Genomic DNA, 27,338 nt, shown 5'->3' on the forward strand with positions numbered 1-27,338 from the left:
ACAGATCATCATCCATTCACCTCAAAAGCCATGATTTCACTAAACACACACTAGCGACAAGTGCAGCACATCAGAAGACGTGCTTTAAACAAGCACCAATCTGGTGGAGGAAAAAAACATGTTGAACGCTGCGTATAGAGGTTCCTAAGCTGGGTCCAGAGACACAGGACACATGAGGCAAATAAGGGACGTATTGTTCCTGTAAACAAGAATAATGAGTCTGTATAGTGCACATCCTCCACATTCATATAAGGCAACTAAAATGCCAGAGGATAAGTAAAGCCTTTGTGTCCACATCAACTATATCTATGCAGCCTGCAAGTATGAAAAAAAAAGAGCAGACGTTGAGAGGGAAATGACAGTGGCACACTGAGAGCTCAGCCAGGGCATGGATCTGCTCAGCAAGGTCAGCTGTTTGTCAATTTCCAACCAGAGGTCGTGGCTCGGTTCAGGAGACACTCAAGGAAGTTTGAATAAAAGAAGCGTCTGAGAGCGCAGGCAGAAAACAAAACAGAACAAAGGGCAAGCTAAGCACATATGCAATATTCCAAAGAAGAGCTTGTACAACCTGAGGGGAGAAGGAAAATTACTATGTAGGAGTTGTTGCATGATTGACCACGAGCGCATTTCACTTCACAGGAACTGACTGCTCAGCCTACGCTCTTAGGTAAAATACTGCTCTGCAAGATGGCATTTCCATCAAATACTCAACAGGGTGCTTGAGTAAATGTACTTTCGCTTTAACGCCCGTGTTCTTTTCCGGTCAAAATGTCTTGTTTGAACTTTTATTTATTTATTTATTTATTTTTTAACTAAAGGTGGAACATCTGTACACATTTCTTTTTATCACTTAGCTTAAAAATATAGCATAGAGATACTACAAATAATGATTTGATGTTTGTACTGCTGCTTCAAATATCCTGTATATGATAAGTCTTGTGTATAATGTTTTGTTGTTGTTGTTGTTGTTGTCATCTTGGTAAATCTCTGTGGTATAGGCAGAATAATACTTGTTGGTTTTCTTCTAAGTGATAACAAGCCACCTTAAAAATTGATAATTTTTATAGAAATGAATGGTGTGTTGTGCATCATCATTCCATACAGAATTCATATTTGTTACACTATATGGACAAAAGTACTGGGATATGACTTTGCCAGCCACATGTGGATTTACCGCTAAACTTGGAGACACACAATTGTATAGGATGCCTATGGATCCGGTAGCATAACATTTCCTTCCCTTGAACTTGGAAACTCAAACCTGTTCCAGCATGACAATGTCCCTGTGCTCAAGGCAAACTTAATAAAGATACTGTGTACATGTGTAATTGTAGTGGAAGATCTTGCATGGCCTGCTATAAAAGCTCTGACCTCAACCCTGTTGGAATGAACCTTTGGGATGAATTGGAATACTGACTGCACCCCAGGCCTCCTCACCTTACATCCATACCTGAAATTTCCACAACCACCCTACAAAATCTAGTGGAAAACCTTTCCAGAAGTGGTTATTATAACAGCTCATGGGCACTAAATGTGGAATTGGATGTACAGAAACACAAATATTATGGTCAGGTGTTCACAAGCTTTTGTACATTTGGTGTATATATAACGCAGGGACATAAGCTGGGACAAAATGATTTGCTGCTAAGTAGTGATAATATCAAGATTAAATGCTCTATAATGAAATAAAATTTGCTACACTACAGGTAAACTTTGCTGAGCTCAGATCACTCAAATAGTTGTGTTACAGCAAAGCTTGCTTTCTGAACTAGGGAAGAAAAAGAGAAAGAAAGACAGATATTTACGGCTTTATGTGATTTTGGGCACCAAAAGATAAGTGAAATAGCCGAGCCATCACTCAGCGTCTGTCTCCCCCTCTGTATTAGCAGTAAGCCACACACTCATTAATATCTCTTAATGTTAGCAGCAGACACCTTGATTTACAGTGGCCACGTCCTGAAGCTATAAGAGCAGAGGGATCCCTCACTCCACTCGTCTGCTGACACATCCATCCGAGACACACAGCAATTCGGAACACACACTCGTGTGAGTTATAACGCTGCTACAGCTAGATTCATTTCCATGGAAATGCTATTTGATGCTCATTCCTGAAGTGAGGAGAGAGTGTGAGGGGAAGATGCATTTCCATCTTAATGTTTTATGAATTTTAAGAGCGTCGGAAAGACAGAATGCAAAACGTCACGTTTCCATCAGCAGCTGTTAGCAGAGTATTCTGAAGTGAGGCATCTAAAATGGTGTAATCAAAAGAGTGGCAAGCAAACAGGCACACACACACACACACACACACACACACACACACACACACAATAATAAAATGTCTTTCCTCTTTTCATGGCACTACTATATGAGCAAATACAAAACAGACAAAAAGCTCACTACAGAAAGAGGTTTTTAAAAAATTAAATAGTAAAATATTTATCATTCAGTCATCGTGTGGCCAATAAAAATATGTATGAGACAAACAACAAGGTCAGATTTTGTGAACTGAATAAAAATGACTGGCAAAAAAAAAAAAAAAAAAGATTTTATGGGAATAAAATTACTTCAGGTGTCTTTCGTTTTTTTTTTTTATCATGAGATTTTTTTGATAAACATTTTTTATGTTCTTAAAGATCATTAGCTACATCATTAAAAAGGGAAAACTTATTTGTATGTCAAATGTATTACTTTTAACTGCACTATGTGGACACCAGACTATAAGGTTCGTACTGTATGTGTTTTAGGAATGGCCTATTCCACATTTATAATATCCTCCACTCTTTTGGAAAGACATTCCATTAGATTTTGGAGAGGCTTGCGCAGATTTGTTCTAATTCAGCCACAAGGGTGTTAGTAAAGTCAGGTACTGATGTAGGCTGAGGAGGTCTGGGATGCAGCATTCCAATTTATCCCAAAGGCGGTCAAGAGGTCAGAGCTCTACAGCAGGCCACTCAAGATCTTTAAATCCATCCCATGTAAACCAAATCTTCATGGAATTTGCTTTGTGCACAGGGGCGTTATCATGCTGGAACATGTTTGGGATCTCATAGATTAAGTGGAGAGAAAATTTAATGATCCAAAGATATCCAATACAATGACCATGGTGTGGTCGAAACACAAATGGCAGAAAAAGTCAGGTGTCCAAGTGTTCAGGACTCTGTGGCTCTTCAGCGACAGTCTGCGCACATCCTCTAATGTGCATAGAGCTATGCACTCTGCTCCCCGGAGTGTGTTTATGGACATTAGTCAGCAGTGACAGCTCACTCTGTCTCCGTCACTTTGAGTAACATTTACACCTGAGCAGACTCCCTTTGTCTAATTAGAGTCTAGTGACACACATGCGGTGAAGCACAAAGGTCTGAGTAATTTTCGGGAAAGACAGAATGTCCCGGAACTCATCAACTCACCTTCTGCATAAGAATACCAAGTACAAAAAGGAAAAGACACAGAGACATTTACGTCCTCATTTGTAGCTGTCAGGATTAGGACACACTGTTTTTTTGGAGTAAGAAACCAATACCACAAGAATGCTGTTCAGTTTCAGGGTTGCCAGATCTGACTTATGAACAGCCTATAAACCAGTTAAAATAAGAAATGATCATGTCTTTTCCAGGCAATAAACACTTCCTGTGCACTTTATAATGAACACCTGTAGACCTGCTCCTTCACACGATTATTTATCCAGTCATCCGGGTGTGAATCCTGCAGAAACCATCAAGTTACGCTCACATCAGCTATCAGAACAGGGGGAAATGTGAGGTCAGTGATTGTGATTTTGGTATGACTGTTGAATCTATTTCTATAATCTCCAGAGTTTACTTAAATGGTGCAATAATATTAATAATAATAATAATAATAATAATAATAATAATAATAATAATAAATCAGTGTGTCCCATATTTGTGCAGACCAAAATGCATCTCAAAATGCACAACACACAGCACCCTGAGGCAGAAACCACTTCTGTCAGCCAATAAAGCTATGGCTGCAGTGGTCATAGGCTCACTAAACCTGGACTGTCAAAGAATGGAAAAAAAAACAAAGCCCGATCTGATCAATCTCCATTCTGCTGAGGCACATGAAGATCAGGGTCTATATTTGGCACCAACAACATAAATCCATAAACCCAAACCTGTCTTTTGTCAGCAATCCCGGCTGGTGCAGGAGTTGAAATGCTTTAAGCACACTTTAGGCCTATTAATACCAATCAATCATCACCTTAATGCCACAACCTAATTGAATATTATTACTGAGAATATGCATACGATCATAGTCACAATTTAATTATATTTTTATGGCTACTTCTATAAAGATAATTCAACAACTCAAAATGGTTTCATGAACATGACAATAAGAAGAATGTTCTCCAACTGAGCCTGGAAGAGCACCTTTTGAATGTGGTAGAACAGAGAATTTGCACCTGAAAAATCTTTAGGATTTGTTCATACAGTGAAGTACAGAGAGGAGACGGAACGTTATCCATCTCACCCCCAAAAACGCACTCATCTCTCGATTCAGCCACTGATTGGCTGTTGCAGTAGCGGGATGTCGACTTGCTTGATTTTTTTTTTTTAATCACACAATATTAACAAAGGATTCTTTTTGCATTTTTATAAAAACACACTATTTGACAAAATGCATGCAATAAGTCCAACTTCCCAAGCAATTTACAAGAGACAAGGTAACACAAGTAAGGATTTATCACAGACCTGGCAACACTGTTTAAGCTTAAACTGTATGTGAGAATATTATTGACATGCTTTACCTAAAAACAGATTTCTGGATCAGCCCAAAGAGTGCAAAACATCAGTGGCCCTATGAATCATGTTTTATTTTTTCCAGTCCATCTTTAAAATACACTGAAAATAAATGATATTCACTAAAGAATGTGTTTCATTCATATTCCACATTTTGTGAGACTTTACAGTGAGATTTCTGTGTAATGGGACTGTACATTGTGCTCCTACTGCATACAACTACTCGCATTCAAAAGCAGGCTTAAAATAAAAAAAATAAAAAATCCTGATCAAAACAGAAGTCATGTTCACAGACGACTTTCTGAAAGTAACTACAAATGCCCAGAGTAGTCTCCTCGTGCAGCTGCAATAAACTGCAACTGTATGGAAAATAAGAAAAAACTGGTTAATAAAGCTAGATACAGGACTTCAATGACTAAAGTACAAAACAGAGGTATTACACAAGAGTCAGTTATCAAAACAAAACTAACATTTCTTTTTCACAAACATTGCAAAAGACATGTTTATCATCATCATCATCATCATTAATCACCTCCACAATGGGCATTGTACAAAGGATGGACCTAAAAGAAATGTGTGGCCTTTTAATGTTCTTTATTAAAAACAGAAAAAAGAATAAAAACAAAATGGGAACAAAAACCATTAGAACACCGAGCTGAAAAAGCAATGATTCACATTTGACATGTTTGTGTGCTACACAAACGTATGAGGCGAAGAGCGTTGTACACTTCCTTGCATGTGTTGTTCTTCAGGTCCTGCGGTGGTAATATTGCTAATGGCTCTCTCAGCTGGAGGGAAAAAGTGCATGAGCTGTGGAAAAGTCTGTCCTAGTGGAATTCCTGTGAGACCAGGATGAAGTAGGTGGAGTTAACTTCCATGACTGCAAGTCTCGAGTAGACCAGCAGTGTCCTTAAACAAAGCCCACCTGCTGCATTCACAATATGTGAAACGTAAAAGACCAACAATCCATTACAATGCAATGTTTTACCACAAGGCCACGAGATGATCCTCTTTTCAGTCAGTACCAAATCACTCTCGAAAAAAAAAAAAGGAGGAAAAGAACATTAAGACAGAAGCTTCCCTAGCCGTTATATCATTATAATACTATACAACTGATTCCCTGTATTACATCTCATTCTGGTGAGTTCGTCATTTCAGCGTCTGTTTCTACGACTGGCAGATGACGAGCTGTGTTCTCCCAAACTTGGTTTTATATTCTAACTCATTACAAAAAAAAATCATTTTTTTCTGACTTAATAACTTTTAAAGCATATAGTGTGTATGTCATGCAAAAGCTTTGCAGGAAAAGCGGACAGATGAAACATAGAAACTTTGCTAGTATATGTTATTTTAGTCAAACGTGATCGGTTTCTCCCGAATCTTTATTTTATATATATATATATATATATATATATATATATATATATATATATATATATATATAAAACCAGCAGCAAAAGTTCATTAGCTTAGACAAACCTAACAGCTCTTCTGTGCTACAGATGACAGAACGTGTTGGATTTGAAATACAAAAGCTCAACTGGCTACAAATGCAGTTAATGGTAAATAAGAAGCTTTTTAGCAAACACAGAGTCTACTTGGCAAGCAAAGAAATGGGCTTTACACCCATATACAATACCGTGGAAAGTCTATAACTTCACCTGTGAAAGGCTCTACTGCTGAGAAAGCAGTGTACATCACACACGTCCTCACTCTGTCCTCACTGAGAAAAAAGGTAGAAACCAGACGAGGGGAATGGCAGTCTGGCAGCTGCGAGTGGGAGGAGTCAACACATTTTTTCCTCCCTTCAGAAGAGGTCACAACTAGAGCCTTGAATCTCAAACAGTACTGAATTTAGAGTCTTTAGAGAAAAAGTTTAGGCTCTGTCAGACAGGACTTGTGGTGTGATATGTAAAAGATCTGCAGAAGAAATAGTGAAATGTGCTGGGAGACCCATGTGCTGGAGTGCAGGAGGAGTTTGATACAGGTGTAGTGTTAAGGAGGAGGAGGAGGAGGAGGACAAAGCACTCTGCTACCTAGCAAAACCACATCAGCAGGGGCCTCTCTGTGGAAACAGGTGGTGCCGGGGTCCCGCAGCAGTGGAACACGGCACAGCTCTTTGGAGGGAAAAAAATAGAAGTCCAGATAAAGATGGCAGCTGCAGAGGATGTGCGTCTCACACACAGGTGCCCTGGTGAGCTGTAGGCAGAGCTTTGCGGTTCTTTAAACCTGGATTCTTCTCTTTAAAATCCATGGGCTTCTGCTGGGAGGTGTCGATCAGCGCACTAGCTATAGCAATACCTGCAAATAATACACACAAAAAAGAGAAAGAAAGAAAACACACGGTTACATAGCTGCTGGACTCCAATCATACCAAGCAAAAGCCCACACATAATTATTACCATAATATGAAAGAAATGAACATTTCAAACCAAGGTTATAATTCATAACCAAGGCAAAGGTTGTGTAAACAATGTTTAGTTATTAGGAATTGCAATTCAAATTGTTCTTGTGTGTTTTAGATACAAGTTCCAAAATTAGCTCACAGGAGAAAAATCAGACCAGGAACAGAAAAAATTGTACTCACATAAGCAGCAAGCTTCACTTTGTGCAACTAGACACTGCTTAAAATACTTGAAAACAATGCTGTGATGTAGCGAGAACACGTTAGCCTATTTTAAGCCTATAGCCTCCTGAAACGCATATCTAAATCTAAACTTTACCCTGTCAAAACCTATCCACACTGACTAACAGTATACAGACACATTTCTGTCAGAAAAACACCTTTTGATAATGATTACATTTCACATTCACCAGAGAAATGAAAATCTAGGACTGGGATTTTCCCAATGATCTGGTGTAAAACAAAGCAAAAATTCATTTAAGTACATGACCTTTTTTTTAATCCATTTTTCCTTTTCTGTGCTTTTGTTGTGGGGTATCCCTTACACATCTCTAGTGTGCAGTGAGCTTGGCCCAGAGCCCAGTGTGCCCTATTTATTCAAAGGGAGGCTGTGGAAAAAGCCTTAGCCACAGTCCCCAAACCATTTTTCTCCCAAATCATTCCTAAAACAAAATAGCTTTCACCTGGTTCAGCTCCCTCACTGCTATTTGAGCAATACAATTATCTGAGGGGAACAATTCATTACTAGAGAAACGGCCGGCCGAAATGAATTGAATTTAGCTTGCCAAGCATAAACCATGGCTGCACCAAGCAACCAGGATTTACATCCAAGATGTGAACAGACTAAGACCACCATTCAAGCCTGCTTTAATTTACTGGATTTATTAGCCATCGTGGCTGAATTGTCAACATGTTCGAAGAAGTTATAGCCGTGTCGAGTTTAGTGCAAATGCTGTGATTCCCAATAATCTCACATTTAAAAAAATGCTCTAGTGTGTTTATTTTTGTTTATGGTACCAACACTATTTTTTTTTAGTTGCCTGGTAACATGACCGCACTTTCTCTCTAAAAAACTAAGCGCGAGTACGAGTCAGAATGAAAAAAGGCATGATTGCCCAGATCAGGTCTTTCGGGATTAAGCTCAGTACATGCTGCAAGGTGGGTTTTTTTTTCCCAGTGTGTTTGAACAATTCATCTGCTATAAATCTTGGAAGAAACAAACCTAGCAGCATTGGCTTGGTGCTCGTCCCTACACGTACAGTCTTGGAGATTGGTTTTATATAATCAGAACCGGACACAGTACAGTAGCTGCAACGTGATGACGGTCAACATGTTCGCACTGTGCTCCAAAATCTCACACTGACTGGCTTGCGAGTAAATGATGACTTTTCACCCTGTTGCACTTTAGAACCAAATCTACAGCTTTATGGACTCTTTCAGCAGTAAAAATGAGGAACAAAAATATTTGCTGAACACTAGCTGCCATTTTAAGGAATATTCTTTGCCTCTTTCGCTCTGCTTGCCTCTAATGACACAACAAGACAACACGAAACAGCTACCCTTCAATGTGAAAGCTCTTTTTTTTTTTTGCGCCGTTGCACAACAGCAGTAGTAGCTGCTGCTTTTATCCATTTTGAGTTTGATGCTTGTCAACCAGGACTATTAGAAGAGATGCACTGAAACAGGAGGTTTTTCCAGATCAGTCAGTTTGTGATGAGGAAGCTGAGCTGAGGTTTCGTAAAGCAGCAGGTTGATTGACAGATCAGCTGTGAGAGGGAGGGATAGACAGGCTTTTCTCTGTCAGCACCATCACTTGCAGCAGATGAGTTTATTAAAGTAGGCATTCAAAAATCACCGAAACAGAAAAAAAAAAATACAGGTTTTTTTTTTCCCTCAAAAAACATTATATTGCTGTATAATTTAGTGTTTTAAAATCATATTCTGGAAACATTTCTGAGGCTTCCACAGCAACAGCACTGCATCTACAGCAGCTCAGAGATAATCATAGACCAGCGGAATAATACTGCAGCTTAAATTTAGTGACTTCACTTTTTTATTTGTATTTATTTATTTAATTAAATATTTTACACATTAACCCGAGTTAATTACCCGAGTTAGTTTTTTTCCTTGCCGCAGTCACCACTGGCTTGCTCATTAGGAACGAGCTTACCATTATAATGAACAATCTTATTTATTATTCAGCAGGGTTGCCATATCACAACCTCCAAATTTAAAATCATCCTTAAATAATCTCATTTAAAAAAAAGAATGAACAAACTTATAACAAAAAAAAGCATGATGTAAAATGGGGGAAAAAAGGTTCTTCGACGGAGTAAAGATTTAAAAATAAATCAATAAATCAATGAATAAATAACAACAGAACCGAAAACTCCCTACTTATTACTGGATAGAGGTTATACACTTGGGAACAACACAACCCTTAACGTCAAAGACCGAGACGAGCAGTTACCGTACGTGTCTCGGTTTACATGTAGGAATTAGCCACAACCCCTGGTAGAGATGCTCTTTCCCAGACCAGAGACATGGAGCCCAAGAGCGAGGTGAGTCATTATGGTGTAAGTGGATACGATGAACAGACACACATCAGCAACACCAAACCGCAAGCATGGATGAAAATGGCTGACTTCCTGTTTGAGCTCAGGTTTCTTGTCTCTGCATTATCTTATGCACATAAAAGACATGTAATCCATTTCCAACCACTCATTACAAATGTGTCTACGGTAAGATAAATCTACATTCGCTTTAATTCTGACAACAGTCCCGATTTCGACCACTTCTAATTCCGACTGCTATTCCACAAGAACTGAGCTGAACGTCTCATTATAGCACACAAATACAATCAAATATCCACCATCAGAATAAAAAGCATTGTTATGCAATTAAAGCGAGAAAAAAGAGAAACGGCAAACCGATGGCAAAATGAGTCAAAATTACAGCAGGTCCTTCCATCTTTCACAGGAACCCTGATACAGTACATGAAGTGGGCACATGCTGTTTTTAGACAGTATTTGTGACTCAGTTGTGGCCAATCTGTTGCTGATAAAAAGGTTCGAGTGTTAGCACTGAGAGGCAGTGAGGTTTTCGCCATGCTTTTAGCACCTTCAAGTCTCCGTCAGAATCAGAAGGGTGCACACTGGGCGGAGTGCGCTGAACGTGTTACTCAAAAGCAGGTTTCGCGAGAACACACTAAAAGCAAGCGAACGCAGGAAAAGAGTACTGAGACGCGTCTAGCAGTGAGAGTATAATACCATGATTAATGTGGGTAAAACATTTAATGTTTATATACTGCCCTCAACATCAGACAGTTTATCTGCACTGTTGCTTCAGATCATCTTGCCCTCAACCCTGACGATTAGTTCATGTGTTTCCAGTTTCAACCAAACATTGCGCTTTATGCTATGGCCTAAAAGTTATAGTTTTACTCTTATCAGACCATTTTTCTTACATGTCTGCTTTTTACATGTAGCTACAACTTCAAAAGTGTGTGGCTTTTTCAATAATTACTTTCTCTTCGCCACTCTTCTATGAAGTCTGCTCTTTTTTTAATTTTTTTTTATCTAATTCTCTGGAGATATATTCGGTGAAAAAGCTTGCATATTCAGGGACACTTTTTTTCCTGCTGTTGTCCTGCTACAAATCCCCCACAATGGCCACATTTTCAGCTTTTCAGCAGGAGCAGACAGAGGGTACTGTTTCCCTCCAGTATTGAAAGGCTGCACGGGCACTTTCCCATATAAAATTGCCTCCCTGGTGTCAAAAGTGCTTTTAAATATTCTACAGGATATGTTTGTGTTTCACAGTGTGCAAAATGTGTGTTGTCAAATGCGTTTAGAGCACAGTTGAACAAACATTGCATATCACAATCCTATTTTCAGTGTGTATATAAAGCTTGCGTGACACTGTGCAGTGGCCAATGATGAAACCAAATAACTGCCGTTATTCATAGCGTTTATGTGGGTCAGGGCTTGAATGTAACACATGCATTTTAATGTTATAATGTGGTCCTCAGTGCTCCACTAATGTACACTAATATATATATACAGTACAGACCAAAAGTTTGGACACACCTTCTCATTCAAAGAGTTTTCTTTATTTTCATGACTATGAAAATTGTAGAGTCACACTAAAGGCATCAAGGGCTATTTGACCAAGAAGGAGAGTGATGGGGTGCTGCGCAGATGACCCGGCCTCCACAGTCACCGGACCTGAACCCAATCGAGATGGTTTAGGGGTGAGCTGGACCGCAGAGTGAAGGCAAAAGGGCCAACAAGTGCCAAGCATCTCTCGGGGAACTCCTTCAAGACTGTTGGAAGACCATTTCAGGTGACTACCTCTTGAAGCTTATCAAGAGAATGCCAAGAGTGTGCAAAGCAGTAATCAAAGCAAAAGGTGGCTACTTTGAAGAACCTAGAATATGACATTTTTCAGTTGTTTCACACTTTTTTGTTATGTATATAATTCCATATATAATTCCACATGTGTTAATTCATAGTTTTGATGCCTTCAGTGTGAATCAACAATTTTCATAGTCATGAAAATAAAGAAAACTCTTTGAATGAGAAGGTGTGTCCAAACTTTTGGTCTGTACTGTATATATATTCACAACAATTTCTCTCGGGAGTTTTTCTTTTGGCCTCGTCGTGCGTTTAAAAATAACCATCGGTGAAGCTTTTCTCGCTGTTGTTTCATGCGGTTGTTTTCAGCATGACGAATGATTCGCATTTCCTGTTGACAGTCCGAGTGAGCGGCAGGTCAAACGTCAGAGGAACCTCATCCATATTTATGATGTGGTGCGGCCCGATTCAGTGGGAGCGCATCTGATTTAATATTTAATAAGAATTTCATTGGTTCACCTGAACCGGTTCCACAATTTCATTGGTCTAATGTTATGGGTCCGGGAAAAAAAAAGTCCGGAAAATACGGGTGTGTGTGTATATATATATATATATATATATATATATATATATATATATATATATATAAATAAACATACCTGACTGTCCAGGAGGAGGAAACCCTGATGGTCCTCTTGGGAGGCACAGAAGCACTGTCAGAACTGCAGCTTTGCCTCCCGAACACGGCTCCAAGGCTATAGGTTTGGGAGGAGCCTTTAAAAAGAGTAAGGGGAACAAATACATTAGACACAAAATCCTTCCCAAAAGTACAGTAACAGTTCACACACGCCATACTCTTTAATTCTGGCCAAATCTGTAGCTTCAATAGTTTGGGGAGGCTGAAAATTCATACATAAATTCAATGTCATCTTATTGCCTGATAAAGCGGAATTCACACACAGTCACCCAAACACTGTTTGAATTGCTAGACGTTTGACACTAACCACACATTTGTTGAGCTCAGAGATGTAGTCACTGAGCCCAGCAGCCCTAAAATTGTCCATCAAATGACTATGACATCAGCATAACCTTTCAGTGAAATCTAAATGGTGAAGGGCAGGAGGCAGCAGGAAAAACATGTCAAATGGTTTAAAGGGTTTGCTTTGAGATTAACAGACTCGACTTTCATAGTAGCCAATTTGCTTAAATGCCGGATATTTCTCTACATTAATAAATGAGCTCACACAACATTAAAATATGATTTATCTTCAGAAATTCAGAGTTCAAGTACATTTGCTGGGTATTTTTCTTCCTGAAAGAAGAGCTAAAAAGAGCTTCCTTTACTATACAATACAATTCAAGTAATGCAAAATAATACCATCGTTTTATTGTACATGCTTTTAGATATATTATAAAATGGGTTGGCTGAAGACAAAAGGAATGAACTTTGTTAAAAAATTGTTTAACATATTACTGTCTACAAAATGCAATGATTTAACTTGGAAAAGTCAGAACTGACAAAAACACTCCCAAAAAAATGACTCAAATTTCTCAATACACACACACACATATATATAGTGTATTATATTGCTTTAAAAATAAGAGGTCAGTTTAACACTGTGCTACGCTTTGAGCCAATCATAAAAACGATCTCTGCACCCAACCACAGGTTTCAAAGCAACAGCTATGATTATAGGGCACAGATCCATGAATCAAATCTTTCATAAGGAGAAATCTTTAAGACCTGCCTATCATCAATATAATAACCCTAAATCACATCCTTAGTACAAATCTGTCATGGTAATTAGAACTCTCTCTCTCTCTCTCTTTAAACTGGCGACTGAACATGAATAACGTGAACATTAATAACATGGATCAGTAAAGAAAGTAACATTGACTTAGGGAGGGTGAAATTGTACACCAACAATATTCTCCAGCTACCGTAACTTACTCATACAGGGAAGTTCACATGGACATTTTACACAGATCATATAGGGGTATATTATATTAGAAGCTGACTCAGGGCTAAATTAAATTCATCTCGACAGTGAATATTAATGGATATAGAAGTTTTCACTCTACCTAATAAACGTTTTCTTTTTTCCATCTGGGCTAGACAGATGATAAGTCTAAATATGATTGGTTATGCATTGAGAATATGACAGTATAATTTGAAACATTCTTCCATTTCCGTCATGTCAGTGAGATGACACGAAGTCATAACGCCTGGCACTGCTAACAATACGTGTCTAATATCTCGGATTGTTAAAAGATGAAAGAAATCAGACATTGTAATTTGCTCTTAAATATAATTCTTGATGGAAGTTTCCCATATTATTTTATTTTGTTGAGTTTTTTTTTTTTTTTTGCCTTTTTTTAACCCATGGTTCCTATACGGCAATGCAGAAAATACAGGTGCTCAGATTTGCAAAAACAATATGATAAACCCTTTTCGCTCTGGGGTACTTGCTTCATGGCTTCCCTTTCTCTCTTTCTCTCACACGCAAACACACATGCTTTGTAAGAGTACTTATTGCGTTAGATGGCCCATCCATGGAGGGGCTTGTGAAAGGTCAAATTAAGCCTGTGCTGACAGCAACGTCGATCAGGCCCGGCAGACAGAGGCTGTTATCAGAGCAATATCTGTCTCTTTGAGAGGAAAAGAGGCCACTTGTGCTGCACTTAAAAGTTCAAAGCCATTGTTTCGGAGTGATGGGGGGGTGGCAGCGGGCGTCTGGCTTTCCTTTCAACCCTGCTACTGCTGCGTGTACAGAATTTCTCTCTTTTCCATTTTCCTCTGCAAATTCTCTTTCGCTTTTTATTGCACTATGTAGCTCTCGCTAAGAGACGTGATTTCCCTGACAAAACTATCCCTCTCACAGCCCTGCCTGTGCACATCCATTCCCCATCCTCACATTCCTGCACAAAGCCTTGAAAGGACACTACTTAGTTTCTGCCACCAAGTATGACTGTGTGTTTACTGTTGATAATGGTTTTGCAACAAGGATAAAATTCGTGCTGTCGCCTTATATGCTGCAGGGATCCGGCCTCCACCTGCTACCCTTCGGGGACAAAAACAAAAAAAAGAGGGGAAAAAACCCTCCATCCTCACAATCAATAAGCTGTAAGTTCAGTTGATAGCTGTGACAACTGCCTCCTGCACCTGTAATTCAGTCAAAAGTAAGTTCTAGTTCTTTTTCCTGTCATCGTTGTGCGATATTTTATTATTTTCTTTAAAATATACCAAACTACGAGGCTGAAATATATCACAGCTAATTAGCACAAATCTCCATGTTCAAGCCTGCACTTAGATGTCTTGTTCTGCCTGTTGCCATTGTCTCAGCCCAGTTGGTATGCATAATTTAAAAATCCATTTGAATCTCACCCTCCCCGCTCACATCGTTTTAAAACATAAATATATTCATGTTAAGAGATGAGAGCTGACCTGAAGTACATTTTAAACTGAATAGAAAAAAAGGAAAAATGCACCACTTTAAATATAATACCAGGGGAAAAAAAACAATTCAGGAAATTAAATTAGACCAGATTACCTGAGTCATAAAAGCACAATGAACATGACAAAGCAGTAAAGCCTTTGTGAATACAAAGATCGGTAGATTGTGGATCAAAGGGCACAGAAAGTAAGGTTTGGGTCTTATGCCACGTTCTTTAGAATGTGAAAGTTGGTCTGGAGTGCATTAGAGCAGGCCACATTTGGTATGCCAGAGGAAAAAGTCCTGTGAACTTGAACTAGAATCTGCAGCAAGATGCTTTAAGATGTAAAGAAAACGATCATTTAATCATCACATACATTCATTCATTGAATCGGTGTTAATGCTTTATCCTGGTCAGAGTTATGCATGGAATATTCCTACAACAGCAGCATATACACTAAATTGACAAAAGTTTTTGGACACCTGACCATAATGATCATATGCTCTTTTTGAACATCCTATTCCACGTTGTCCTCATTTCCTCCTACAATAAATGTGTTAGTGGAGATTTGTGATCATTCAAGCACAAGCGTGTTAGTAAAGTCAGGTACTGATGTAGGGTGAGTAGGTCCAGGGTACAGTCAGCGTTCCAATTCATCCCAAAGGTGTTCCATATGGTATTTCTTCATGAAGCTTGCTTTCTGCACAGGAGCATTGTCATGCAGGAACAAGTTTGGTTCTCCTAGTTCAAGTAAAGGGAAAATGTAGTTTTAGAGTATCCAGACATCCTAAACAATTGTAATTACTTTGTGGATGAACTACGTATGGCTGGAAAAGTCTGGTGTCTAAATACTTTTGTCTATATATTCTATAATGGACTGCAAGCTTTTATTTCCTCTCTACAACAGGTTCATTTGATTTTGTAAAAATCTAATAATAAAAAAATACTGTTGAATAGAGGTGTAGAAGGTCTTAAAGGTTTTTATATTTTTATTTTTTTTTAGATTTTCCTTATCTGCAGTACAGTTCTTCTTAAAAAACAAAAATTATAGCAAGAAAACCCACATGCCGATTTAAACTCCGATACCCAGAACCCCCTCGAGGGCATGATAAGACAAGTTCTTTGGAATAATATAATAAAAGCCTATTAGAGTGTGCAGTACTAATTCTGGTTTTCCTGCGAGATTTTCAACACCCTTGTTTTTCCTGATAAACGTCGCCAGAACCACTTCGGCACGCTTTGACCAATCTGCACGCGCAAATTAATTTCCATGAAAAGCTTTAATCATGAATATGTTTCATACGTTTATGGCGACGCTGACGATTATAGAGGCTACAGATGAGATTTGAAGCAGGGGGGGAGAAGAAAAAAAAAAAAGAGCTAATAAATAAATATATCTAATTCTAGCACAAGCACATGACTAAATGCGTATGACTAAATGAATCTCATTAGGTTGATGTGGATTGGAAAAAGCTTTTGCTTCCACTAGTTAATGAGGTCATCAATCGAATCCAACAAGTTCAAATAATCGGCCAAATACATTTTTATGAATTTGCTCACATTAATGATGGTTTCACATTTCATGTGATGTTGCTCGTGTTCCCATTAGTCTTGCTTTATGCAGATTAGGAGTAATCCAATTGAAACGCATTTAGGAAAGCATTGCAATGATGCAAATAAACAGATATAAAGTTTAAAGAAAGTGCAGGCAGGCTAATACATCATGCTGTGAATGGAAATGTACCGTGTTCAATTCCATACACACGCACGCACAATATCACGTTAAACACTGGAACCTACTATCCTTCTATATGCCAAAAAAAAAAACATATGGAAACCATAAACATTACACATGTAATCTATTCTACTGTGTTACACAATGCACAGCCACATCACACACGATCTTAAAAGTGCCCCTGAAGTCATGACAATTTTTTTGTGCCTGATAAAAAAATATTTTTGGAGATATTCACTGTGTATTAGTCTTGTGTTTGTCCAAATAAATGCCCGCCTTCTCCTGTAGAAGCCGTTTGTTAGCCACCATCAAGGTTCTTCTGTGTGATTTTTTTTTTTACTTCTTCCAGGTAAGTGAAAGAGTTTATTCATATCCAAGATCGATGGATTTGTGTATTTGTATGACACTATACAAAGGAGTGTTTTAACATTGTGGAGCTGCTCACTGCCAGACCTCAGCCTGATCGAAAACGCTATTCCATCTTTATACACCGCCAGGCCTTCCCCATCAGTAAGAGTACCAAATATTATTTTATTGAGCAGCTTTAAATAATAAGTGAATTATGATTCCTCCTTAAAGTCGACAGGTGTGGGAGAAGGCGGTGGTGAAAAATCCTCTACAGTGGATAGAGTTAAACTAAACTCTTCGCTTTGCGTATATTTCGCTAGTTTACTAAGCTACTGTCAAGATCTGGCGCGTATCCCGAACACTATTGACTGCTGTATAAATCAGAGGAGCACTCCAACACGCGGTAGGTCTGACTTCCTGTATCGAAACCAAATACGTCGAGATATGGAATCGACTCACGGCTTTAAAGATACATCATGGAGAGTTTGAGGTTCATGTGAATCCTAAATTCCATCAACAAAAACATAAAAGTGAAATCCTGTCATTTCTGTACTTGAAATGTGGCCTTGTAAATAAGAGCCTCAGAACAGGTCAGTAAAAAGGAGCCTCTCTCACACACCTCAAGATTTACTGCTTACACACGACCATCTATGTCTAAAGACCATCTCTCTCTCTCTCTTACACACACACACACACCTTATGTAATTTCTCTTCTTAATATGTTTCCCACCTCTCTATGTCTTTTCTAGCTGATTAATTTTACTCAAACACAACATGTATCTAATTTGCTGGAATAAAAATGCTGTAAACATCAGTAATGGGATAAGACTCCCAAAAACACATATACATATATACATACATATATATATATATATATATATATATATATATATATATATATATATATATATATATATATATACACATATATACATATATATGTGTGTATATATATATATATATATATATATATATATATATATATATATATATATATATATATACACACACACACACACACACACACACACACACACACACACAGACAGACACACACACAGACACACACACAGACACACACACACATATACATACACACACACACACACACACACACACACACACACACACACACACACACACACAACATAGTATCAAAAAGATTTAAACTAGTTCCATAAACTTACAACAGATGGCAGCACAAGGCTGCACGCACAATCACGGGGGGCACCGACCTTCATATGTCAGTGTGCCAAAAGACATCACCTGTGTACATTGAGAGCTGTGCAACTGGTGCTATTCTGAGCATGTGCATTACCATGTCTGCAAGTACTTCATGGACAACAAGGTAGTACAAAAAATCAAACGTAAAATTTTGTGTGAAACCGTTCAAAATCTGCCACAGAGAAGTTTGACATGATTCAGCAAGTTTACGGCGATGCTGCAGTGAGTTGTTTGAGGTGTTTTGAGGGGCACAGGCGCTTCCGGATCGGAAGAACAACACTAAAAGACAACGAGGGATGGACTGCTGCCATTGTTGGTGTTTCAAATGGAACAGTCGAGTCAATCCTCAAGAGTGATTTGAACATGCACCGTGTTGCTGCTGACCAAGGTGCAGAAGGGAGAACTCCTTCAGCCTGATGTGGATGACCTGTCCTTCATGTCGAGGATCATTACTGGTGAAAAAACGTGGGTGTAGAATGTCTGACTTCTTTCATCTTTTGACCATCCGATATATATATATATATATATATATATATATATATATATATATATATATATATATATATATATATATATATATTTTTTTTTTCCTTATTTCTTTAGGATTTTAAAGCACTGCAGTGTTTTTCATTTGCATAGCTAAAAGGGTGTGAGAGAATGTGCCTGGGTTTTATGCAGTTTTATACAAGTTCTGCAGTACAGATATGGACACCCAACAAAACAAAGCTCTAATGTTCATGCTAATATTGCTGTCAGTGCCATTATACTTGCCATCTCACACTTTGCTAACAAGGCGAGCCTCTAACTAGTGTAACCTGCTGAACCCTTTATCTAACTGTAAAATCAGCACCCAAAATAAAGATATCACCATCCAATCACTGACATTTTGTCCTGTTTAATTCAAACCAAAAGACTGAAATAATTATTTCTCACACACACACACACACACACACACACACACACACACACACACACACACACACACACTAACGACAATCTTTTTTTTTCTGAAAAGTCTCAATGGTGTATTAGTGCAGTTAATATGCACGCAAATTTGCAAAGATGTGGTGACAGCTTCCATCCATCACAGTCTACATCTGTTTAGTGGCTCCATATGGTGCATGCCGACCAGGTGATGGAGCAACATCTGCGTCATCTGTCTCTTTCTGGCTGAGTGCTGCACATCGGGCGACCTCCACACATAAATAAATCTGTGTCTTCTGTACAGCCAAAGAGCAGGAGTTACACACAGTTTTCCTGACCTGCTGCAGAGGTGGAGATTGTCTGACTGATCAAAATCTTGCCGTTTGATTTCAGAGTGTTAGAAATTTCGTGTATAATGTACAGCCATTGCTTTGGTTATCATTCAGGAAATGCAGCCTTGACCTGCATGCATGCAATCGAATTTAGAAAAGAATTTGATAGAAATCTAGAATTAATAGAAAATCAATAGAATTTAGGTTTACACACGAGCTCATCGTCAGCGCCTTTATCTCGCTTGTGATTTGCTCATAAATAAGGTTACTAACTCTGCCATTCAGTTTAATGAATGATTTCACTCTGAGCAAAAGGCTTGAGATTGGCTTGTGACTACCGAGCTGGCTGTTGTAGCTGTGTATCTGAAAACTGCGTGCCAAACAATAGAGCTGCTTCTTATCCATGACAGCAGTTAAAAGCAGCTGCTCGTGATCTAAACATTTTAAATCAGTGAAAGCAGGCATTGCTTTAGTCAGTGTACCATGTGACTCAATGGGCAGCTCAGGGAGTTAAGCGTGCTGACAGGACGGTGGAGTATCCTTGCTCTGATAAGCTGGTTAATGCCAAAGAGCAAAGAATGCTGTCTCATCAGGCTTCAAGCTGAATTAGTCTGATTTCCTAATCCTTTCCCTCCTTTTGCTCTAAGATTTAATAAACCCAGGGCTTACATCCAGCACCGCATTCCTTAGCCTTTGGAACGTGTTCATGTTAATCACTCAGCAACTGATACAGCAAAGTAAGTGAGGCTAGAAAAGAGGATCAGACCTGGACACCCTTTTGCCAAGCACACAGGTACAATTTTACATGTCATTACAGACACCATCTATCTCCCACCTTGCATACTGGTATATGCAGTGTAAACTGAGTATTCAGCAGAAAAAAACAGATTTCAGATTCATGAAGAATAGTTTTCATCTGTTGAGTTGCAGGATTACAAAATTAGGTCACTAACAAAAATATTTAAATTATGGAAATTTTTTAAAAAGTTATTACAGTTTGGTTACCTTTAGTGTCTGTGCTTTCACTAGTTCTTTCTTTTTTTATTTTTATGAATGGAAACTTTTTTTTTTATACTTTGAGGTATGTACCCTCGGCCAGTCTTAAACTCAGAGTGCTTCAATCTGAGCGTTTCCTCTGCATAAGCTTCACATGAAAAGCTCCGGTCTTCCAGCCTTTCACACTCTGGATTTGAAAAGTGTCAGATTTTCGAGCGTATTTGTTCTCAGTTGAGCGGAGTTGGTTCGTCTGAGGCAGCAGATGTTTGGGCAATTTGTGCAGGTAAAAATAAAGCCTGTGAAATTGTGAAGAGAGAACAGTGGGGATCTAATCTCACAAAGAGATTTTCTCCTTGGAAAGATTTCCATATTTGAGTTGAAAGTACATGACGGCCTTAGAGAGGAAAATGCGTGCGTTCGCAGTTTACATGAATGTGGGAAAATCTCTGAAGTCACTGTCTGTCAACCTGCGTGCTTTAATAAAATATCTGCTGAAACAAAGTGCCCTTCAATGCCATTAAAGGTTAAAATGCTAGTTTAAAATAGAAAATGCCATTTTCCGAGATTTAATAGTTATAATTTTATAGCCTAAGTGTCTGTTTGTGCAGGTTAGAAGCTCCTGACGCCTAAAAAAAGAATCAGAGATGTATGAAAGCGGAGTTGAAGTTTGTTTAAAAAAAGACCTGGGCATAACAGCATTCAGCTGAAGGCCCAAACAGCATGTTGTTCACTCCAATTTTGTTCCTGCTATGCCCTTCACCAGCCCATAATGCACACTGAGCACCAATGCACTTTGTACTAATGGATGGAGGAGAGGCACTTCTCCGGCTGCTTGACATGTGAATCAAGCATCTGTGCTGTACAGATGAGTGTGTGAGTGTGTGTGTGTGTAATTCCTGTTATATCCTGGAAAACAAAACACTGAGCGAGAGAGTTTTATCAATAAATGAGTAGGTATGAAACTAATGTGTGTGTATGAGGAGACTGAATTGCATCAATTGAGAACGACAGAAGGTTTAGACATGGGGAATACACATTCACATACTCGCACACACACACACAGACAGACACACACACATACATACACACCCCTACCTCTATTCCTCCTTGTAGCAGCTCCACCTGATCGCATTCCGCCTCCAGTGCCATGGCAACGGAAGCGAAGGGACGGCTTGCCATTTGTTGCCTTTCCCTCATCAATTGCTGGAAGTGTGAGGTACAGTGTGAAGCAGAGACATGGAACGATAGATAAAGAAAAGAGAGAATATGATTAATTATGTACCCTTATATCTGAAATTGCTTTTAGCTATTGTATTGTATTATTATCTAAAACATTTGACCTCGTGTGACCTTAACAGTGTTTGAATGTTTTAATCGGGTTCATGTGCCGGTTACAGTATTAAATCCATTGAAATCCTATAAACATGCAACCGTGACCAATCATTCTTGGGATGTTGCTCTAATGTAAATCTTGAGCAGGCGTACAAAATAAAAACCACCAAACGTATGAAACCTGAAATTTCTTTCTTGCTGTGGTTAACTTACTGCAAAGATTCCCGCTGGAAAAGGAGTGTGTTTAACATGTGCAGCAGTACAAACAAGGACCCGAAACTTTGATAGTGGTGTGTGATCTCCTCACACAGAGAATACAGAGCTTTGAATAAGTTGCTAGAGAGCTATGTGCCGTAGTGGAGATGGAGATTCAAAGCCAATTCGTTCAATTTGTCATCAGTTAACAGCTGTCAAAATATCCGCAGTGCTCCGGCGCCTCAATCAGAGTGGAATCTTTACATGCAAATGGCTCCCTTTTGGCTTTCGGATGCAGCCGGACTTTCATGTTAAGGCCTGTATCATTTGTAGTTCAGATCTCTGCATGCATAACAAAATCATGCTTCAGTTCAGATTTATATAGTAGAAAATGTACAAATTTCACAAACGGAAAAAATTTCCCCAGATCCACACAGACACACACATCAAAGCTCCTCCTGGTTAGAGGCAATGAGCAGACAGCCCAGTGAGCTGGACGGCTGTCAAAAGAGGAGATTGAAAAGCGAAGAAGCAGCAAAACAGAAGAGAGAAAGAAATGAGGCAAAACTAGTCCAGCCTGTGGTATGTGGCGGAGTAATTTATTTTATTATTATTGCATATAACTATTATTAATAATTCGAATTTATATACACCACATGAAGAAAATCTTTGTGGACACCTGACCATAAGACTCGCATGTGCTTTTTAAACATCACATTTCACACTTAGTTCCCATTTCCTATTATAATAACCTCCATTCTTCAGGGAAGATCTTCCACTTCATCCCAAAGGTGTTTAATAGGGTTGAGGTTAATTAAGATCTTCTTCTCCAAACCACATCTTAATGGAGATTGCTTTGTTTATACAGTGTCTTTTAAAGTCCTTTCCAATACTTTTTTCAGCCACACTAATACAGTAGACATACATTTATGATGCAAGACATAAGACTGTAGGGTGTTTAATACTTGTGTACATATTCAGTTTTTGTCTCTTAGATCATGTCTGAATAACTAAGAGCCTTGATTTTTTCTTTAATTGTGCATAAATATTTTGTGTCAGAGTTCAAGCGCCCTTAGTCGAGTTGCAAGTAATCAGCTCCTCTGTTCTGTGCACAGACACTACAGAAATGGTGACTTGCGAATTCGTTTATAAATCTGTAGAGTGTTCCTTTAACATGCACTACAACTCTTTCCGGCCCAGGAGACATTACTAATCAGGCCGTATCCGAGCAAAGAGCAAATTGAAAGTGTAGGTTTTTGAAAATACAATGCTTTTAAAAGTCTCTCTCTCTCTCTCTCAAAAAAAAAAAAGTTTCCTATCAGAATATTACTTAAACTCAAAATAATAAATACCAGAACCTCACAATTAAGACAACTAAATAAAATTATATAATTCAGGAGGTTTTTTGAAAGCGGTGAGCCTTTCTGCTTTCTCCTTTCGTTTATGATTGACTTTCAGGTGATGCTTCCATCATCGGTGGTTAATCGATAGCGCAGATCAGCGAAGTACAGCATTGTTGTTACTTGCAGCCGATCGATATCTTAACACGGGGCCGTATTTGGGTGCCAAGGACGAGCCTGATTGCTATTGGATTTGCGGTGAAGAGGGGTGTGCCGCAGTAAGCGCTAATTGGTTCGCGGATTAGCGTGCAAAGCCATGTGTGCTGCAGTGACTCCTCTGCTTTCATATCAATCCCTCCACGCTGTAAACACACGTAGATAAGCATACAGAACCCAAACACACAAACACAACCGACCTTCCAAACGCACACAGGCGGCAGAGGGAGGGGGTGGGGGACCAAAGCCCACAGGTCGCTTTGTCACTGGGCACAAAAAAGCAATCATGTCCATTCAGTCGGCGTGGGGTTCTGCAGACAAAAGGGACGTCACTAACAAAAGCTTTTACAGGCTGCTTAATAAGAAATTAAATACTAGCTGTTGGGGAGCATTTAGCGGGGAAGGGAATGTGCTTTTTTCAGCATTTCCATAAAGAAAGAGTACAATAATACATTACAGCTCAATGGTGTGCACAAAGCAGCTGACTGTAACAACAATTTGCTTGGAGATTAATATGTTAAATGGCCAAGTCCTCACTGTGAAGTACAGAGCATTGCAGACAGAAACCAGTGCCTGCTCACAGAAAGCCACTGCAATTCATCAGGCCTGCCTCAAAGTATCAATAGCTGAGGCATTAGCATTCCGCTGTATCAATCATACAAACACACATTCTCAGCTGATAGCAATCACGCGCCAATCTACAGAACTTGCTACACTTAACATGCAGTACGAGACCTTCTGTAAAGCGCGAGCAAAAACCACACCTGCGGCTGCATTTCAGCAAAAAGCCGAGCCGTTCAATACGAACACAAAGTTGTGCGGCTAATTCCTCGAACTGGGCTGCCGTTTGTGTTTAAACCTATAAGAAATAAAGAAATAGTCTTTATAATCATGGGTAAAGTGTTCAGGTCTGCTCCTAATATATAGATTATGAAATCTTTATATTCTTTTTTAAATTCATGTGCAAATCCATTCATAGTCTCATACTTGACTCGTTTCTTGAGTCGTTAATAAACGTGTACATGTCAGTTTAATTCCACAATATTCACTCAGACAAGTAACATTGACAAAAGAATTGATATTGTAGTCTGTGATGGGCAAACATTATATTTATTTGATTGGTTAAGTGGATGATTTCTACCATCTTTAGTCAGTTTTATTCACACCTAGTGTATTTCTGCATGTCTTTGATTTGAGGACCAAAAAAAAGAACCTGCCCAGGAACCTATGAGTGAAGTACTCTTTTTGCCATTCTTTTATTCCATTAAGCAATAAATGAAAGAGTTCAAATTTCTCAGTCAAAATATTAAAATTTCTGGTTTGCTTTATAACATGCAGTGTGAACACAAACCAAACCAAAAAAAGCAAACAAACTACACATATGTGACACGGCTAAAGGTTTGTGGACATTTGACCATCACAGCGTATTCTGTTCCAGATCTATCTCCCCCTAATAACCTCCCGCATTCTGTAAACTCTCCACTAGATATTGGACCATGTGGGAATTTGAGTTCATTCAGCATCAGGAACATTCGTGAGGTTGGAAAGTGACGTGAGGTCAGAAGGTCTGATGTTCCAGTTGATCCCAATGGTGCTCAGTGGGGTTTAGGTCATGTCTCTGTGCAGGACATTCAGGTTCTGTTACTCTGTTAACTTGGTGAAATCATGTCTCCAAGAAGCTTGAATTTGTGGGCACTTTCATGCTGGAACAGTTTGGGCCTCTTTGCTTCAATGAAGGAAAATCTCAAAGCTACAGCATGTACAGACATTCAATACAATTGTGTATGTCCAACAGTTTGGCAATAGTTTAGGGAACAATCATATATTGATGTGATGGTCAGGATTCCGAATCTAATTTTGCTCGGACTCTGATGAATGTGTGAGAACGTGCACAGCGTTTTCAACCACAGCCACTAATCAATACTGAAACATTTCTCTCTTACACAAAGCAGTCTTCAACATAACATCTTCAACTTGAATGAGCTCTGACTGCTCCACAGTAATTAATCGTTCATTATGTATTCTATTAAACACCACTGAAGCACAGCTCTGGCCAATCCCACTGACAGAACATGTTCATAATGGAATAATTAAAACCATGCAAACACAACATGCTTCAGAGCTTCTCCTGACAGTACGTTCAGATCAGTGCAGTGCACACTGAAAGATACCTCTGTCTCTAAAACGTGTGAATGAGTAGAAAACCAGAAGCCCTCAGAAGGGTTTATCAATCACAGAGTTGGCCATAATTGACCAAAAACACAGGGTGAGCTATGATCAAGCCACTGGAATGAATAGTTTGCCTGTTTCGCCCGTGGTGATCCAGACAGAGAGGGGAGGAGGGGGGGGGAATGAAACAAATCCAGAAAAATAGAGAGGGGTTTGCCTGGAAAGCATTAATACAGCCGCTACTGTTCAATACTCAAACACTCGTGATATTTGATCAAACCTAGTGTCTGATGAGGGCACAAACTTCCTCCCTGGTGTGAGAGATCAATAACACACCATCAGATCAGCTCCTGCACTTATCAATATGCTTTTTAATCAAATAAAAAAAAGGGAGCAAAAGGGAATCAGACAGAGCATGGGCGAGACTGATAAAGAAAAAGACTGAAAAAGAGAAGAGCCCTGGGAGAGCAGTGTGGCATGCACTCATTTGTGCTAATAGACACTCTCTCAGCAACAGCCTGCCTTTGTTGACAGCCAAAAAGCACCATCTGCAATTTATCCATCTCTCTACATCACCTGCTATTACTCATCAGGCCCATTGCCTTTAGCATTTTAACTCTCGATAAATATCCGTCAGAGAAAGTTGGGCCGTCACTGAGAAATCGGCTGATCCCTCCACGACCCTCACATCACACAATGCAGCCACGTTACCAAAAATATGCCCAAAACTCGTCTGCACCAGAAGCAACTGTTACGTTCCATTTTCCTTCCTCGCTTTTCCTCACAGCACCCGGAAAAGGTTACAGTGCCAAGTCAATCATCATCACATGCACCAAAAGGTAAACACTCAGATAAACAAAAGCAGTGCGGTTCAGGCCAGGGCAGAGGTCAGGGCAATTCCGAGTTATTCATTTGCTGAATCACATTTAAAACCTTCCTCGAGGGGGAACAGTGCGAAGACCTCACTGATGTGGAACTGAGATTGATCGTGCATCGATTGTTCTGTGGACTTCATGTTAATCCCACAAAACAAACAGGTCTATGGAATTAGAAGTTTGATGTCAGAGATTTGACAAGAACTTTAAATCCAGGAGACTGCATGGTGACAGATAGAAAAGTTTATACCGAGACCTTTCCAAAAGAGACTAGCAGCAAGGCTTTTCAACAGGCCCACGAAAATAAAAACCGCAACGAAAAACAAAAGAAAAGCTGATAAAAAAAGCACATTACATTTTCATCCTCAATGAACTGTGTTAGATTGAATTAATCCTCATGTTTTAGCCAAAGTAGAAAACTATAGAACTAAATAATATGCTGTCAAGACACATTATTAGCAATCAAAACAAGAATATAAAAAAATATATATAGCAAAAATTTGGAATGATACTAGATATAAAAAACAAAAAACCCCAAATCTGACTGTTTGTTGATGTGTCCGAAGAAGGAAGGAGGGGTGGGGAAAAAACTGGCCATGAATGATAACAGATGCCTCATTTACCAACTATCGAATGTTGGTTCAAAGCAGTGAGATAATGATCTCTGGCTGAAATATGACTGCAGCTCATGCAAATATTGT

At 39.0% G+C, this 27,338-nt stretch overlaps 1 protein-coding gene across 1 annotated transcript in view; it reads right to left on the reverse strand.

The window, feature by feature from the left end:
- Positions 1-4,813: 4,813 nt before the first annotated feature.
- The window catches only part of atrnl1b (attractin-like 1b), a 101,038-nt gene continuing 78,513 nt past the window's right edge, over positions 4,814-27,338 (reverse strand). The window contains exons 27-29 of the mRNA XM_046853046.1: positions 21,606-21,713; positions 12,176-12,290; positions 4,814-7,058 (exon numbers count right to left, since the gene is read on the reverse strand). Of these exons, the coding sequence (XP_046709002.1) occupies positions 6,934-7,058; positions 12,176-12,290; positions 21,606-21,713 (348 nt within the window). The 3' untranslated portion in view covers positions 4,814-6,933. The remainder of the gene's footprint in view (positions 7,059-12,175; positions 12,291-21,605; positions 21,714-27,338) is intronic.

The sequence above is a fragment of the Silurus meridionalis genome, chromosome 7, assembly GCF_014805685.1.
Source record: "Silurus meridionalis isolate SWU-2019-XX chromosome 7, ASM1480568v1, whole genome shotgun sequence".
Classification (NCBI taxonomy): Eukaryota; Metazoa; Chordata; class Actinopteri; order Siluriformes; family Siluridae; genus Silurus; species Silurus meridionalis.